The 14,094-nt window shown below is 39.6% G+C and overlaps 3 protein-coding genes across 3 annotated transcripts in view; 1 reads left to right on the top strand and 2 right to left on the bottom strand.

The window, feature by feature from the left end:
- Nucleotides 1–14,094, bottom strand: part of LOC134742445 (FACT complex subunit spt16) — a 261,308-nt gene that overhangs the window by 81,665 nt on the left and 165,549 nt on the right. The window lies entirely within an intron of this gene.
- Nucleotides 2,966–3,444, top strand: LOC134742334 (uncharacterized). Its single transcript, XM_063675383.1, has 2 exons — nucleotides 2,966–3,304; nucleotides 3,436–3,444. Exons 1-2 carry the CDS (start codon nucleotides 2,966–2,968, stop codon nucleotides 3,442–3,444), a joined length of 348 nt encoding a protein of 115 aa, XP_063531453.1.
- LOC134742469 (protein downstream neighbor of son homolog) lies at nucleotides 6,273–13,852 on the bottom strand. Its single transcript, XM_063675659.1, has 10 exons — nucleotides 13,620–13,852; nucleotides 13,340–13,455; nucleotides 12,442–12,634; nucleotides 11,370–11,503; nucleotides 10,559–10,784; nucleotides 10,046–10,196; nucleotides 9,205–9,428; nucleotides 8,182–8,385; nucleotides 7,550–7,739; nucleotides 6,273–6,529 (listed from the first exon to the last, which is right to left on the bottom strand). Exons 1-10 carry the CDS (start codon nucleotides 13,701–13,703, stop codon nucleotides 6,351–6,353), a joined length of 1,701 nt encoding a protein of 566 aa, XP_063531729.1. The 5' UTR covers nucleotides 13,704–13,852; the 3' UTR covers nucleotides 6,273–6,350.

Here is a 14,094-nt window from a genome sequence, read left to right as displayed (position 1 = left end):
CCGCCATGCTACTCTGTCCAAAGACTTATTTTAAAACAAAATTATATTCTTTATCAAATTGATTTGTTTTCGAAAATTCATTGTATTCATTCATTTGTCATTGGGTTATAGTAACGGCACCAGTCATGGGACTTGTAAGAGGAAATTTGGAGTATTTGTGATATTTCCCTGATACATGTAAAATGTTACCGCCTTGCGTGTTAGAAGTTGAATGTCCCATCCATCTTTTATGTTTCAGGCGTGTTGTATCAAAAATTCAGCAATTAGTTTCCACATAATTAACAAATTAAAACTATGTGTTTTTTCTCCAGTCATGGTCGGCAAATCTCCAGTAATGATACCCCGGTAATGGGCGTGGATCCAGTAATGGGGCCCCTATAATGGGCATCCCTATGAGTATAAAATATTGGAATAGGAAATAAGATTTGGCAAATTCAGCTTCCAAAATTTGACCCACACTAATAGACCGGGAGCCAGGAACAGATTTCCATGACCAATCGCCTCCCGGGCGAAAACTCGTATCCACTCGTATAATTTTGTCTCGATTAATTTAAGGAATAATTATGATCATGGTTGTTTTATAGGTTTTAGGGACAGGATTTCGAAAATGATGACCATCTTGGAATCCAAGATGGCGGACATGCACTATGTCATAAAAGTCGTCATGGATGTCGTTTTATGGGTTTTAGGGAGTGCTAGTTTCGAAAATGATGACCATTTTGGAATCCAAGATGGCGGACATGCACTATGTCATAAAAGTCGTCATGGATGTCGTTTTATAGGTTTAAGGGAGTGCAGATTTCAAAAATGATGACCATTTTGGAATCCAAGATGGCGGACATGCACTATGTCATAAAAGTCGTCATGGATGTCGTTTTATAGGTTTAAGGGAGTGCAGATTTCGAAAATGATGACCATTTTGGAATCCAAGATGGCGGACATGCACTATGTCATAAAAGTCGTCATGGATGTCGTTTTATAGGTTTAAGGGAGTGCAGATTTCAAAACTGATGACCATTTTGGAATCCAAGATGGCGGACATGCACTATGTCATAAAAGTCGTCATGGATGTCGTTTTATAGGTTTAAGGGAGTGCAGATTTCAAAAATTATGACCATTTTGGAATCCAAGATGACGGACATCCACTATGTCATAAAAGTCGTCATGGATGTCGTTTTATGGGTTTTAGGGAGTGCTAGTTTCGAAAATGATGACCATTTTGGAATCCAAGATGGCGGACATGCACTATGTCATAAAAGTCGTCATGGATGTCGTTTTATAGGTTAAAGGGAGTGCAGATTTCAAAAATGATGACCATTTTGGAATCCAAGATGGCGGACATGCACTATGTCATAAAAGTCGTCATGGATGTCGTTTTATAGGTTTAAGGGAGTGCAGATTTCGAAAATGATAACCATTTTTCAATCCAAGATAGCGGACATGCACTATGTCATAAAAGTCGTCATGGATGTCGTTTTATAGGTTTAAGGGAGTGCAGATTTTAAAAATTATGACCATTTTGGAATCCAAGATGACGGACATGCACTATGTCATAAAAGTCGTCATGGATGTCGTTTTATGGGTTTTAGGGATTGCTAGTTTCGAAAATGATGACCATTTTGGAATCCAAGATGGTGGACATGCACTATGTCATAAAAGTCGTCATGGATGTCGTTTTATGGGTTTTGGGGAGTGTCGATTTCGAAAATGATGACTAGTGTATTGGCGTCTCGAGCGCTTACGTCATAGTGACGTCACTGACAGTTAGGTGTTAGTCGATGATAGACCGCGAGCAGAGCAGTCGTATCACGTGCTGTTTGGGTTGACGAGCCGTTGGAAATACATTACATCGTATGATTTACTGTGGTAAATACAAAACATTACAATGACCATTTTGGAATCCAAGATGGCAAATTTACGACGGCCCAGCCATACGGTCAAAATTAGGTGGGGCTTGCTCGACCAAATATCATGCCAGGGACCCTGGCAGTTTCTGACGCCGCCATTTTTATTTCAAAATGGCTGATTCTAAATGGCGCCCGATTTTCAAGTTTGTCCTAGCGCGCTAAATGTTGGTCACGGAAACTCGGGGTTGGATGGATTGCTATAAAAAATTTTTTGGAAAAAATCCAAGATGGAAAAAATTACCACTTATTTTGTATAGCAACTTCTTAACGGTGCGAGATGGGTGAACGGTGCTCGACCAAATGTCATAGAGGGCCCCGCGACAAATTGGTCTGATATTGCTTAATCCGTTTTTTACATACACATAGCTTCTTTTGATAGGTACTGTAAAGGTTTTGTAACCTTTACAGCCTTTTTTATCAGTAACTGGTGACAGCCACATTTTGAATTTAGAATCGTATCGCCCTATCAAATGGAACGGGGGTGCGTGATCGCCATTTCTGAAGAGGCAGTCATTCTGTATAGATGATTTGTCAATTAGCTAACCTGTGAGAAAAAATAATACATTGAAGATCAATCCTCTATGTTTAAATCACTAGCGACCACGGTAGCCAAGGTGTTGGACAGTTTGCTTGATCGACAGCTGTGTAAATACCTCAAGCTGCATGATGCCCAGTTTGGTTTCCGAGCTGGGTTATCGACTGAAACAGCAATTCTTAGTCTCAAGCACACTGTCCGATATTACACCGATAGGAAAACACCGGTTTACGGGTGTTTTCTTGACCTATCTAAAGCTTTTGATATGGTGTCTTACGACCTACTTTGGAATAAGCTGCGTACAGAGACAGACGTCCCGGAGGAGGTAATAGGTATTTTTGATTATTGGTACAACAACCAAACGAATGTTGTCAAGTGGGGAAACGTTTTTCCTGATGAGTACAGGTTGAAGTGCGGGGTGAGGCAGGGTGGGTTAACCTCTCCGCGTCTCTTCAACCTGTACATTAATGCGCTCATAGAGAGTCTTAGTAGTACCAGGGTTGGTTGCGCTATTGCCGGGGATATGGTAAACAATATTAGTTACGCGGACGATATGGTGCTGCTGGGGCCCTCTGTTTGTGCAGTCAGAAAACTTCTGAGCATGTGTGAGGAGTATGCCGTGGCTCAAGGACTCAGGTACAATGTGGCTAAGAGTGAGATTCTAGTTTTCCAGCCGCGCGAGCATAAGGTGGATAGGGTACCGGAAATCTTGCTGTATGGTATACCTCTAAACAGAACCAAGAAATTCAAGTACCTGGGTCATTGGGTCACGGAGTGCCTCTCGGATGATCCAGACATTGAGAGGGAGCGCAGGGCGTTGGCTGTCAGGGGTAACATGGTGGCTCGGAGGTTTGCACCCCAGGTAACCCTATTTAAGGCATATTGCCAGTCCTTGTACACGTGCAGCCTGTGGGTCAACCATACTCAGAAGGCAATCAGCGCCTTGCGCGTTCTGTATAATAACATACTGAGGATGCTGTTGGGTCTTCCCAGGTACTGTAGCGCTTCTGGGATGTTTGCGGTTTCACAAATAGATGGCTTCCAAGCCATAATCCGGAAACGAACAGCTTCCATTATGCGCCGAGTGCGTGGGAGCTCCAACAGCATCCTGAGTCGGGTGGCAGACAGCCTAGATTGTCCGATAGCTGGACACTGGCATAGTCTGCATGTTAATATTTAAACTTAATTTTAGCGTTCACATTTAAATTTATTTTTGACTGCGCTCATTATTACTATTAATTTTTAATCTTAATTTTAATATTATTTTTAATCAGAATTTAATCAATCTATTACTATTAGTACCAGCAAAGATAGATATAACTCCGTAATAGATGGATACAGTCTAAGGAAAAAACGTGCCTCGAAAATCACGAAAATTTGATTCTCGATCAGATGGCGCCACTAGTTTTGGCCTACACTCGTATAGAGGGCGTTGACTGTTTCGTTTGTTATTTATAATTTTAACGCATACCAGTGAAAGAACATGGGTCAAAATCATATAAAAATAATTAATGCTAATAAAAAAAACATTTATCCATAATTAAATACATTTTATCGTATTTTTATAAATATTTATTTTTAGTTTTAAAGTGTGTCGATAGATGGCAGTGAATTTACTGTGGTTACAAAATTTACTATGACAGTACCGCTCTAGTATAAGTTACTCTATGGTACCAGTATCCATTATTATGATCAATCTATTAAATTTAAATGTCAAGATTTATTTATTATTAATTTTAACATAATTGTATTTTAATTCTTATTATAATTGCAACTGTTGGCTTATTGTGTTATGCTTATTATGTATATGGACCAATGTTGTCTGCAATAAATGATAAATAAAATAAATAAATATCTACCACATCTTCCCCAATAGGCGTATCCCCTTTACAGTACTGGCTGCTTGTTGCACTCCCTGAAACCCATATAACGACATGCATGCATGCATCTTGGATTCCAAAATGGTCATCATTTTCGAAACTAGCACTCCCTAAAACCCATAAAATGACATCCATGACGACTTTTATGACATAGTGCATGTCCGCCATCTTGGATTCCAAAATGGTCATCATTTTCGAAACAAGCACCCCTAAAACCCATAAAATGACATCCATGACGACTTTTATGACATAGTGCATGTCCGCCATTTTGGATTCCAAAATGGTCATCATTTTCGAAATCTGCACTCCCTTAAACCTATAAAACGACATCCATGACGAATTTTATGACATAGTGCATGTCCGCCATCTTGGATTCCAAAATGGTCATCATTTTCGAAATCTGCACTCCCTTAAACCTATAAAACGACATCCATGACGAATTTTATGACATAGTGCATGTCCGCCATCTTGGATTCCAAAATGGTCATTATTTTCGAAACAAGCACTCCCTAAAACCCATAAAATGACATCCATGACGACTTTTATGACATAGTGCATGTCCACCATCTTGGATTCCAAAATGGTCATCATTTTCGAAATCTGCACTCCCTTAAACCTATAAAACGACATCCATGACGAATTTTATGACATAGTGCATGTCCGCCATCTTGGATTCCAAAATGGTCATCATTTTCGAAATCTGCACTCCCTTAAACCTATAAAACGACATCCATGACGAATTTTATGACATAGTGCATGTCCGCCATCTTGGATTCCAAAATGGTCATCATTTTCGAAATCTGCACTCCCTTAAACCTATAAAACGACATCCATGACGAATTTTATGACATAGTGCATGTCCGCCATCTTGGATTCCAAAATGGTCATCATTTTCGAAATCTGCACTCCCTTAAACCTATAAAACGACATCCATGACGAATTTTATGACATAGTGCATGTCCGCCATCTTGGATTCCAAAATGGTCATCATTTTCGAAATCTGCACTCCCTTAAACCTATAAAACGACATCCATGACAACATTTATGACATAGTACATGTCCGCCATCTTGGATTCCAAAATAGTCATCATTTTCGAAACTAGCAATCCTACTATACTAGTTTTCGCCCGGGAGGCGATGACTGACGAAATTTGCGTCTGGCTCGCGGTCTATAACTAAGAGGGCAAGTTAATAAAAGTTTGTAAAACGATATTAATTTTATCTGAAGTCCGAGCATACCTCCTGACAAATTTCAGTACTACACTTTATTGTTTAATTTAAACATAAAATGACGGCATGGGAAGTATCATTATGTAAATTGTCCCATCATAGGAGGCATGTAGTTTTACAGCTCCTATAATGGGATTGGGCAAAATACTACTATTTTTTTACATTTCTGGAGTCAGAAAATAGTGTGTTGTAATACCTTATCTCATGGTGAATGCAATTAACAAAACACATTCTAGTTTACACCAACTAATAATTAACTAAAATTAAATATATGAACTCACCTCTCTTAGCAAAGTTGTTAAGAATTCTTACTGGTTATGTTTTTCAGTGACACGATAACTTTTGGGTTGGCGCCAATTTCTTAAATAATAACCGAATTTCATAAAAAGTCAAACTTAAGCAGCTCTATGACTCTTGTTTATGGTCAAATATTACCAGTGTTTATAAACTAGTTTAAGATACTTATTTTACAAGATTTGTAGTTTTATGACCCATTACCGGTTCCACGCCCATTACCGGGTCCACTACTATATAGCTGACAAAACGGCACGAATTCATCTTTGTATACCTTACACAATCAATGAATCTGGTTAAAACGGACCATCTGAATGAATATTACCTAGATCCTGGTGCTATTTACAGTTTGCATTCTATAGACAAAAGGTTAATCAAAAAAAAAATCTTGCTGCCTTACGAGAAGTTGCAAAAGAAACGAAGTAATTTGTATAAAAATATATTACATTCCAATCCAATTCACACAAAAATCAGTCAGTCAAAAATAAATGATTAAGAAACAGGTCACCACGTGTAAGTATTGTCCTCGGCGTTGTACTTGACGCTGTCCAGCGGCTTGACTATACTGGGGTCCGAGGAACAGAAATGCTGCAACATGTCTTCACTGATCCCACAGTCGGATAAGTTCTCCTTGTTGAAGGCTTTGGCAAAGTGGTTGGGCTCATTCTCCTTTGAGGACTCGTCTGAAAATTTATGAATGTGATGTCAATGCATTGTTCAATGTTATAAATAAAGGTGGATTTTCCTTTTTAGACAGGGAATTGACAAGATTTTGCTTGAATGTCGACGAATTATAAAAAAACCAAGGCCAACCTTTCCTGTAGATAAACATCCAATAATATTCTAATACCAATAATTGACATAGTTTCCCACCGCTACTCATTAAGAATAAACTCACAGAATAAGTAATAGTATTCTCATACAGAACGGCCACGCATCGCCCCGCCCCGATTCGAATTACCTCGCCCCGCGACAGCAGATTGACGACCGTTTGCCGGCCGCTCAGTATTATTTTTAAGCAACTTACTCACACAATGACGCATGCCGCGTGTACAGACGTGCCGTTCACACATAGAAACGAAAGTGATTTTTGATGTATAGTGTGTCCGCCCTGTGATAAAGGTGCCAAAATATGAAAATATGGAACAGTGTCAACTACTGGGACATTTATTATATTTAAAGCCAGTGAGTAAAAACTGTTTCAACAACAAGACAAGATAATATCCGGTCGTCATATCCATTGTCGGACGACACGAAGCGGAGTCCGACAAAGACGAATCCACGAATTCCTGCCGAGGCAAATTTGAATTTTCTATGGGACGATTACCCTTCGCGCCTACATTTTTTGAATTTGCCGCTTTTTTCTAATGACGAATATGGCTTGACACGGTATAATTGTGCAATATAAGCTGTATGTGCACGGTGCACGCATGAGATTCTTAAAAAAATATAAAAGTTATATAGTCTTTGATTTTATTAAGCAGTATTCGCACGATCATACACGAAGTTCTTGTAAGAACGAGACAATGTAAGGTCGTTTATCTTACTATCTCACTCTATCCTAATAGCTGTAATGAACACTTACAACACAGGACAATAATGGTTTGAATTTTTTTAATTTGAGTTTGACCCCTAACGAAGAACTTTCCGTACTATTTTTGATACAATAACGTGAACATTTCCGAGCATATGGGAGATTGTACCTTGTGCGATGCCCTTGGCCGCCCACGAGAAAGCCACAGTAGGCGAATGATGCGCGAACGTGGCGCTGAACTGCGCGCCGGAGTCCTTGAGCACGTCGAACAGGGAGTGGATGGTGGTCGGCAGGATGGGCCCTCGCAGCTCGATCGAGAAGTACTTCTTGTTGTCCGAGTGTAGGACACTTTCGCGGACCTAAAGACAAAACACGATACTATTAGAAACTAGCGTGTTAAATAGAATGTCGCTTACGACTGCGAACGATACTTTATTATTTTTTATGAGACTTAGGAAGCTCAGTGTAATTTTTTAGCGGCAGGGCGTGTAACCATCTGGAGGGCTAAGTCTTTTCTTCGAGAGCTGTGGAAACATGCTGAAGTTGTGCAGGAAGTTGAATAGAGCTTGCGAATTAGCCCCGGACGCAAAATATTAGACGAGTTACTAGCAAGTGTATTGGTTTTCTTAAGTTTAACGGATGGGTAACGTCCATCCATGGAACGCAGACGCTAGTAATATAGGTTGCAGGCCGGTAAGGGGGCCAGGGGCCGCAGGAAGTTGAATAGCGCTTGTGTGTCGGCCGGTGTAGAACTCGTCTAGGGAGTTCTTTAAATATAGTGCTTAGTATTGTTGTGCGTACGTTTAGCGACTGTAGCGTCCCTCCATGAAACGCAGTAGGCGCTAGCAACGTGGGCGGCACGCCGGCGAGCGGGCCGGTGGCCGCGACGATGCTCTTGCAGTTGAGCAGGAAGTTGAACAGCGCTTGGGCGTCGGCGCCGCGCGCGAACACCAGCGACTCGGCCGCGCTGTCCACACTGCTCTCGGCGGTGTGGACGATGCGCGCCTGAAAATAGTACGTATTCGATAACAATCCTCATAGGTCAACGAGAATAGGGAGCCACAAACATAAGCAGGAAAGAATTGCAAGAAAACCCGAGGACTAAAAATATCTTGTTTACTTTTATTTTCATTCGTATTTTAATATAAATTAAACCTGACTAAAAAGAGACTGAGTCGGATTCGCGTTCCAAGGGTTCCGTACATTACACAATTTAAACAATGTATTTTTTATTTGAAACGTGAGTGAAAAACTAAGTAATTAAGTCCGACTCACGCTTGACTACAATTTCTAATAGGTTTCCCACTTTCCCTGTAATCTATAGGTAAAGATCTATTTTGTGTATTTTTTTTCAAAATTTTAGAACCAGAGTTTCGGAGATAAAGGGGGGGGGAATGGTCATTTTTTGCCTATTTTCTTGAGTAACTTCTAAATTGTTTATCCTAAAATTATAAAAAAAATATGTTTGAGATTCTCACAATGAGCTCTTTCATTTGATATATAACACGATATAGTTTAAAAATTTTAATTTTTTAATTTTCTCATTTACCCCCCAAAAGTGACCCCCATGTTTAAAATTAATTTGTTTACGTTACATGTCCGTCTTTGGGTCACAAACTTACATATGTGTACCAAATTTCAACTTAATTGGTCCAGTAGTTTCGGAGAAAATAGGCTGTGACAGACACACAGACAGACGCACGAGTGACCCTATAAGGGTTCCGTTTTTTCTAACCTAGTTCTAGACGCTAGTTTCCCATTAGTGTCATCCATCGTGTCATCAACCGTGTACACATACAACTCATATCATCAGTCATCACATACCTGCTGGTTATTAATTCTATTCAGCATAGCTGTCTCCAGACCGAGTTGCGACAGGAATGCATCGGGATCCTCGTCCCCCGACCCTTCCTCTTGAACCTCTTGCTTCACATTAGTGTCGTCCATCGTGTCATAGCAGCTATCGAACGAGGAGTTCTTTGGCCGGTCTTCGTCTGATGTGTTTAGCCGCTTTTTGTCAGGGCGGAGGGGCATTGTGAATTCTACATCTGTGAGGAAAAATAATTTGGTGAATTGTTGTGCTCCATTTTTAAGTCCATCTTGTTTGTTGTAATGTCGGGGATAGTGCAATACCGCGTAACTAACAAATGCACCAATTAATTACCTTGTACATTGTTTGAATTTCGAACTTGTTGTTGTTGTTTGAATGCACCAATTACCTTGTACATTGTTTGAATTTTGAAACTTTGTTTCTTTTATTTAGTGGTTACCAATGCTACCGCTACTGACTGAACGGGAACAAACTCGTTTCAAAAGAAATTTTAACGTCCTATTTATATGGTTCAAATTTATGTAGCAGCTCTGTATTTTGAGGGCTCACACAGGCAACCGATCGTCCTATATTACCCAAACTCGTTATCTCAGAATGAGCTGTTACATTTTGAACCTTAATACTATCACGTAGTTGCTTTTTAACGACATGGTTGCTTTCGCACGCGCTCGGCACGCGACTAAGGCGCCTCTCCATAAAATAAACAAAGACTTGTTTAACGGGTTAGGGTCTGAGGCCTAAAAATCATTTAAGAAAATTCATACTATAGTTGCGCGGTATTACACTATCCTCGACGTTAGAGTAGAATTTGATAAGAACGTGTTCTAGTCTCACCTTCTTGCCGCAGCGTCTGCCTGAAGCCCCTCGTGGTAGGGCTGATGAGCGCGCAGGGCTCTGACACACCACACAGGCCCGCGGCGCGGAATAGGCACGTAAAAGTGTTTGCACACACGTAGAAGTATGGGCAGTGGCGAGCTCGTAGCAGCTAGAAAAAACTATCTTTTTAAATGGAGAATTTGATGCTAAAAATTTAGGGCATATACAGATTTAACTTTCAAATACAAATACAAATGAGTTTATTTTATTACTTTTTACAGCTTTTCTTAGTAATAGTATAAGGGTACTTTTATTGTTTTCTGTATATAAAACTTACGGACATTGATGAATCAAATGACCAGAATTTTGGTTCAGTCTGAAAATATGTGTCGATCGGTTTTCAGCTGACATAGATTGTTGTTAACCCAGCCCCTTAGATAGTACACAAATGATTAAATCTAAAGATATAGATGTATTAATTCAATTTAGTCAAAAATAGTCGGTATCATCTAAAAAGTATTTTTTTCACACCTGAAAAAGTGATCTGAAGCTCTCAGTCCACTCAGTATGCAGTGCCTGCTTGACTTCCTCATTGCCGGCCAGGAAGCCGGTAGCAGACACACGGCCTGATGATCGGGGGAACAACGCTAGCCATGGGAGTTGCGGGTGTTGCCAGTAGAGGCATGTCTGGTGGAAGCGCGCCCGCGGTGAGGTGTCCAGAGTAGATGAGGTGGTTGTGTCGAGGCAGCGGACGAACCTGACATAATGCAGTGCATGTTATCTACTGATTCTTAAGAGTGTAGACAGTGTAGTTGATATAAACAGAAACAAAATAAAAATACTAAGGCCTCCAGTGCCCTGGGCGGAGATGCTGAGATCAAACCAGCTTCTGCAGCAGATGCCATAAGCCACACTTATAAAAAAAAAATTGTTTCCTAGTTTTGACGACCAGTCTGGCCTAGTGGGTAGTGTCCCTGCCTATGAAGCCGATGGTCCCGGGTTCGAATCCCGGTAAGGGCATATATTTGTGTGATGACAAAGATATTTGTTCCTGAGTCATGGTTGGTTTCTATGTATTTAAGTATTTATATATTATATATATCGTTGTCTGAGTACCCACTACACAAGCCTACTTGAGCTTACCGTGGGGCTTAGTTAATTTGTGTGAAAAAATGTCCTATAATATTTATTATTTTATTTATTTATTTATGACTGTGGTCGACATTTTGGCAGGGGTAACAGGGCCATGCCATGCCAAACATTACATTGATAAATTATGACATTAGTAGAAATGCAATGAAAAACAATACTTTTCCTCTCTTAAAAATATATAACTGCATACCCTGTAATCCCGGACGCCTCTTCACTGGCTTTCAGTTTTGCAGTCCACGCAAATGGCTTTGGTGACATTAACCTAAGTTTTGACTTGAGCGCCCAGTCTATTGGCAGGTGCTTGCACTTCCTTACAGCAACATCCTAACAAAACTTCCGTGAGACACAGACATATTAAATATATTAATAACGGGTCAGCGTCACCGTCGACGCAAGCTCCTGATGACGCTTCTCGGTACGGAGTGAAACATGTCCAGCGTTTTCGACTTAAAATACGTGAGTGACCCGTTATTAATATATTTAATATAACATCCTAACAATTTGTATGATGCATAAGTATTGTAAAGTATGGTAATAGCGGGTCCACACAGAGCGAGCATACGCGCGAGGCAATTTCCTTGCTCGAAAAACGGCCAGTGTAGACGTGCCTCGGCCGAGGCGCGTGTGTTGTATCGACATTTTTAGACGTGCCTCGCGCACGCCACTGGCCGAGGCACGTCTACACTGGCCGTTTTGTGCGCGAGGAAATTGCCTCGCGCGTATGCTCGCTCTGTGCGGAACTAATAACAATGAAACCTGGTCAAATTTGTACACCCTATACATATATTTGCAACAAAAATGTGTTTCCCTTAAAACATTCGTCACTACACCCTATAAAACAAAGTCCCCCGTCACATCTGTCTCTCTGTGTGTATGTTTGTTCGCGATAAACTTAAAAACTACTGAACAGATTTTCATGCGTTTTCACTTATTAATATCCCCGAGTGATTCTTGAGGAAGGTTTAGGTGTATAATTTGTTAAGGTTTAGAGTAACCGGTGCGAAGCCGGAGTGAGCTGCTAGTAACAAATGATACCATCAGCTAAGTAGAAAGCTTTTATTCTAGCTTACAACTTGTAAGCTAGAATAAAAGCTTTCTACTTTTTTAAATGCAGCTTTCGTTTGATTCTCATTATTAAAAAGGTTTAGTGTGGACAATTTTCTCTTGAGACAAAAGCCAGTTAATATTTGTACCCCTTTAAAGGTATTTAACACAGTTGTAATTCATTCAAACCAAATTCAGAGTATAGGAGATATACTTACCGGTTCTACAGAATGTTCTGCAGTGAATTTTTGCAATAGATTTGAGAATGTGGATAGTTTGTTATTGTCCAATTCCTGCGGAGGCTTTTCTACCTTTGCAGGTAGCTTTAAAAGAGCAAACAGTGTTTTGTCATTTGATTCATCTAGTTCTGCAAAATCAGTTTTTGCCTTTTTAGTTTGCTGAGGATTTGACCTGAAAGAAGTAGGTATGTGTCATGATAAAATGGTCAAAGGTCAACATGATTAGTAGCATGACCTGTTTTTAATTGACAATGGTTCTTGTTCTTTCTACTTCTTTTTTCTTTCTACTTTAGTGTAACAACATGAGGTGAATGTATGAAAGGGTAAGTTACCAGTTCAGTTAGTATTCAGTATTCATTTATTACTTGCGTCCATGGTACATTTTTGGGTAGTATTTACATATTTCTTATGGTATCACATGGACCCTGAATAGGGTGTAGCAATTACAGATAATTTAATTTAATTACAGTTACTTAACATAATATATCTAGTGGCTTTTACAAACTTATTTAAATTTCGGTATTTCGCCATAGCCTTCTTATATGATGCCATAACCCGACCAAGAAAAAATGCCCGGTCGGTGATAAAGACAAAGCATGGCACTATTTCCGCTTTCCTCTTATAGGAATTGCAATAAGACTATCTTTCTCTATCAAAGAGTGTCAGGCCCTTGGAAAAAGCAAAAAAATGTAAGCCAAACCTAGAAACATTATCAACTTACTTTGAAAATGGGTTTTTTCTTTTTTCTCTATCTAGGAGCCTAGAAAATGTAAGCTAAGCCTAGAAACATCATTTACTTTGAAAATGGGTTTTTTCTTTTTTCTCCGTCTAGGAGCCTATTAAATGTAAGCTAAGCCTAGAAACATCATCAACTTACTTTGAAAATGGGTTTTTTCTTTTTTCTCCGTCTAGTAGCCTAGAAAAATCTAAGGCGCTGGATTCTTGACTAATGGGTTCCTCACTAGACGATACTGAGGGGTGTTTCATGCGTTCCTGCGTTAGACAACATTAATAATAATAAACAAACATCACTATTCACTGCATAGAGTGCATGTGTATACATCAAAAAATACACAAAAAAAAACAATTTTAAGGTTTCTTACAACAATGAAATGAACTATAAAATAACAAATATTATAAAAAGGGTAATTTTATACCTGTAAAGCTAATTTTCGTTTTTTCAGCTTGTGCAGCTGCATAACTTCGCTGGGCCTTTTCCATGGCGATGGAGGCGGGTTCATTTTCCCTATCTTTAAATTAGACTAAACTGTATATCACTGTTATTAAAACTTAAAACATGGTTAATTAGGCTGAATACTAAAAGCCGCCGCTTTATTTAAAAAATATTATAGAGCAAAACAATAGAAACACGCATCTTCTTGGCTGTCAAAAACTGGGTTGCGGGTTGCGGGTTGCCATTAGGCAATTTGGAGTTGCTTTTTTTTTTGGATTTTATGGCCTGGTTACTAGACCTTTAAGCCAATTTTGAGTTGACATTCATAGTTGCCATTGCCCAGTACAAAGTACAAAAGTATAGTTGGTCAAGCAAATCCTGTCAGTAGAAAAAGGCGCGAAATTCAAATTTCATATGGGACGATATTCCTTCGCGCCTAAATTTTTTAAATTTGCCGC

This window comes from Cydia strobilella, chromosome 6 (genome assembly GCF_947568885.1).
Source record: "Cydia strobilella chromosome 6, ilCydStro3.1, whole genome shotgun sequence".
NCBI classification, from domain to species: domain Eukaryota; kingdom Metazoa; phylum Arthropoda; class Insecta; order Lepidoptera; family Tortricidae; genus Cydia; species Cydia strobilella.
The sequence above is the reverse complement of the archived record's forward strand: the minus strand, read 5'-3'. Positions and strand labels throughout refer to the sequence as shown.

What these genes read in the sequence shown, in the direction of transcription:
- LOC134742469 (XM_063675659.1), bottom strand. Translation starts at nt 13,703, where the DNA reads ATGAACCCGCCTCCATCGCCATGGAAAAGGCCCAGCGAAGTTATGCAG. An exon ending in AGAAAAAACCCATTTTCAAA is followed by an intron (nt 12,635 to 13,339) that starts GTAAGTTGATGA and finishes TACTTCTTTCAG; the next exon opens with GTCAAATCCTCAGCAAACTA. An exon ending in GAGGCGTCCGGGATTACAGG is followed by an intron (nt 10,785 to 11,369) that starts GTATGCAGTTAT and finishes GCATTATGTCAG; the next exon opens with GTTCGTCCGCTGCCTCGACA.
- LOC134742334 (XM_063675383.1), top strand. Translation starts at nt 2,966, where the DNA reads ATGGTAAACAATATTAGTTACGCGGACGATATGGTGCTGCTGGGGCCC.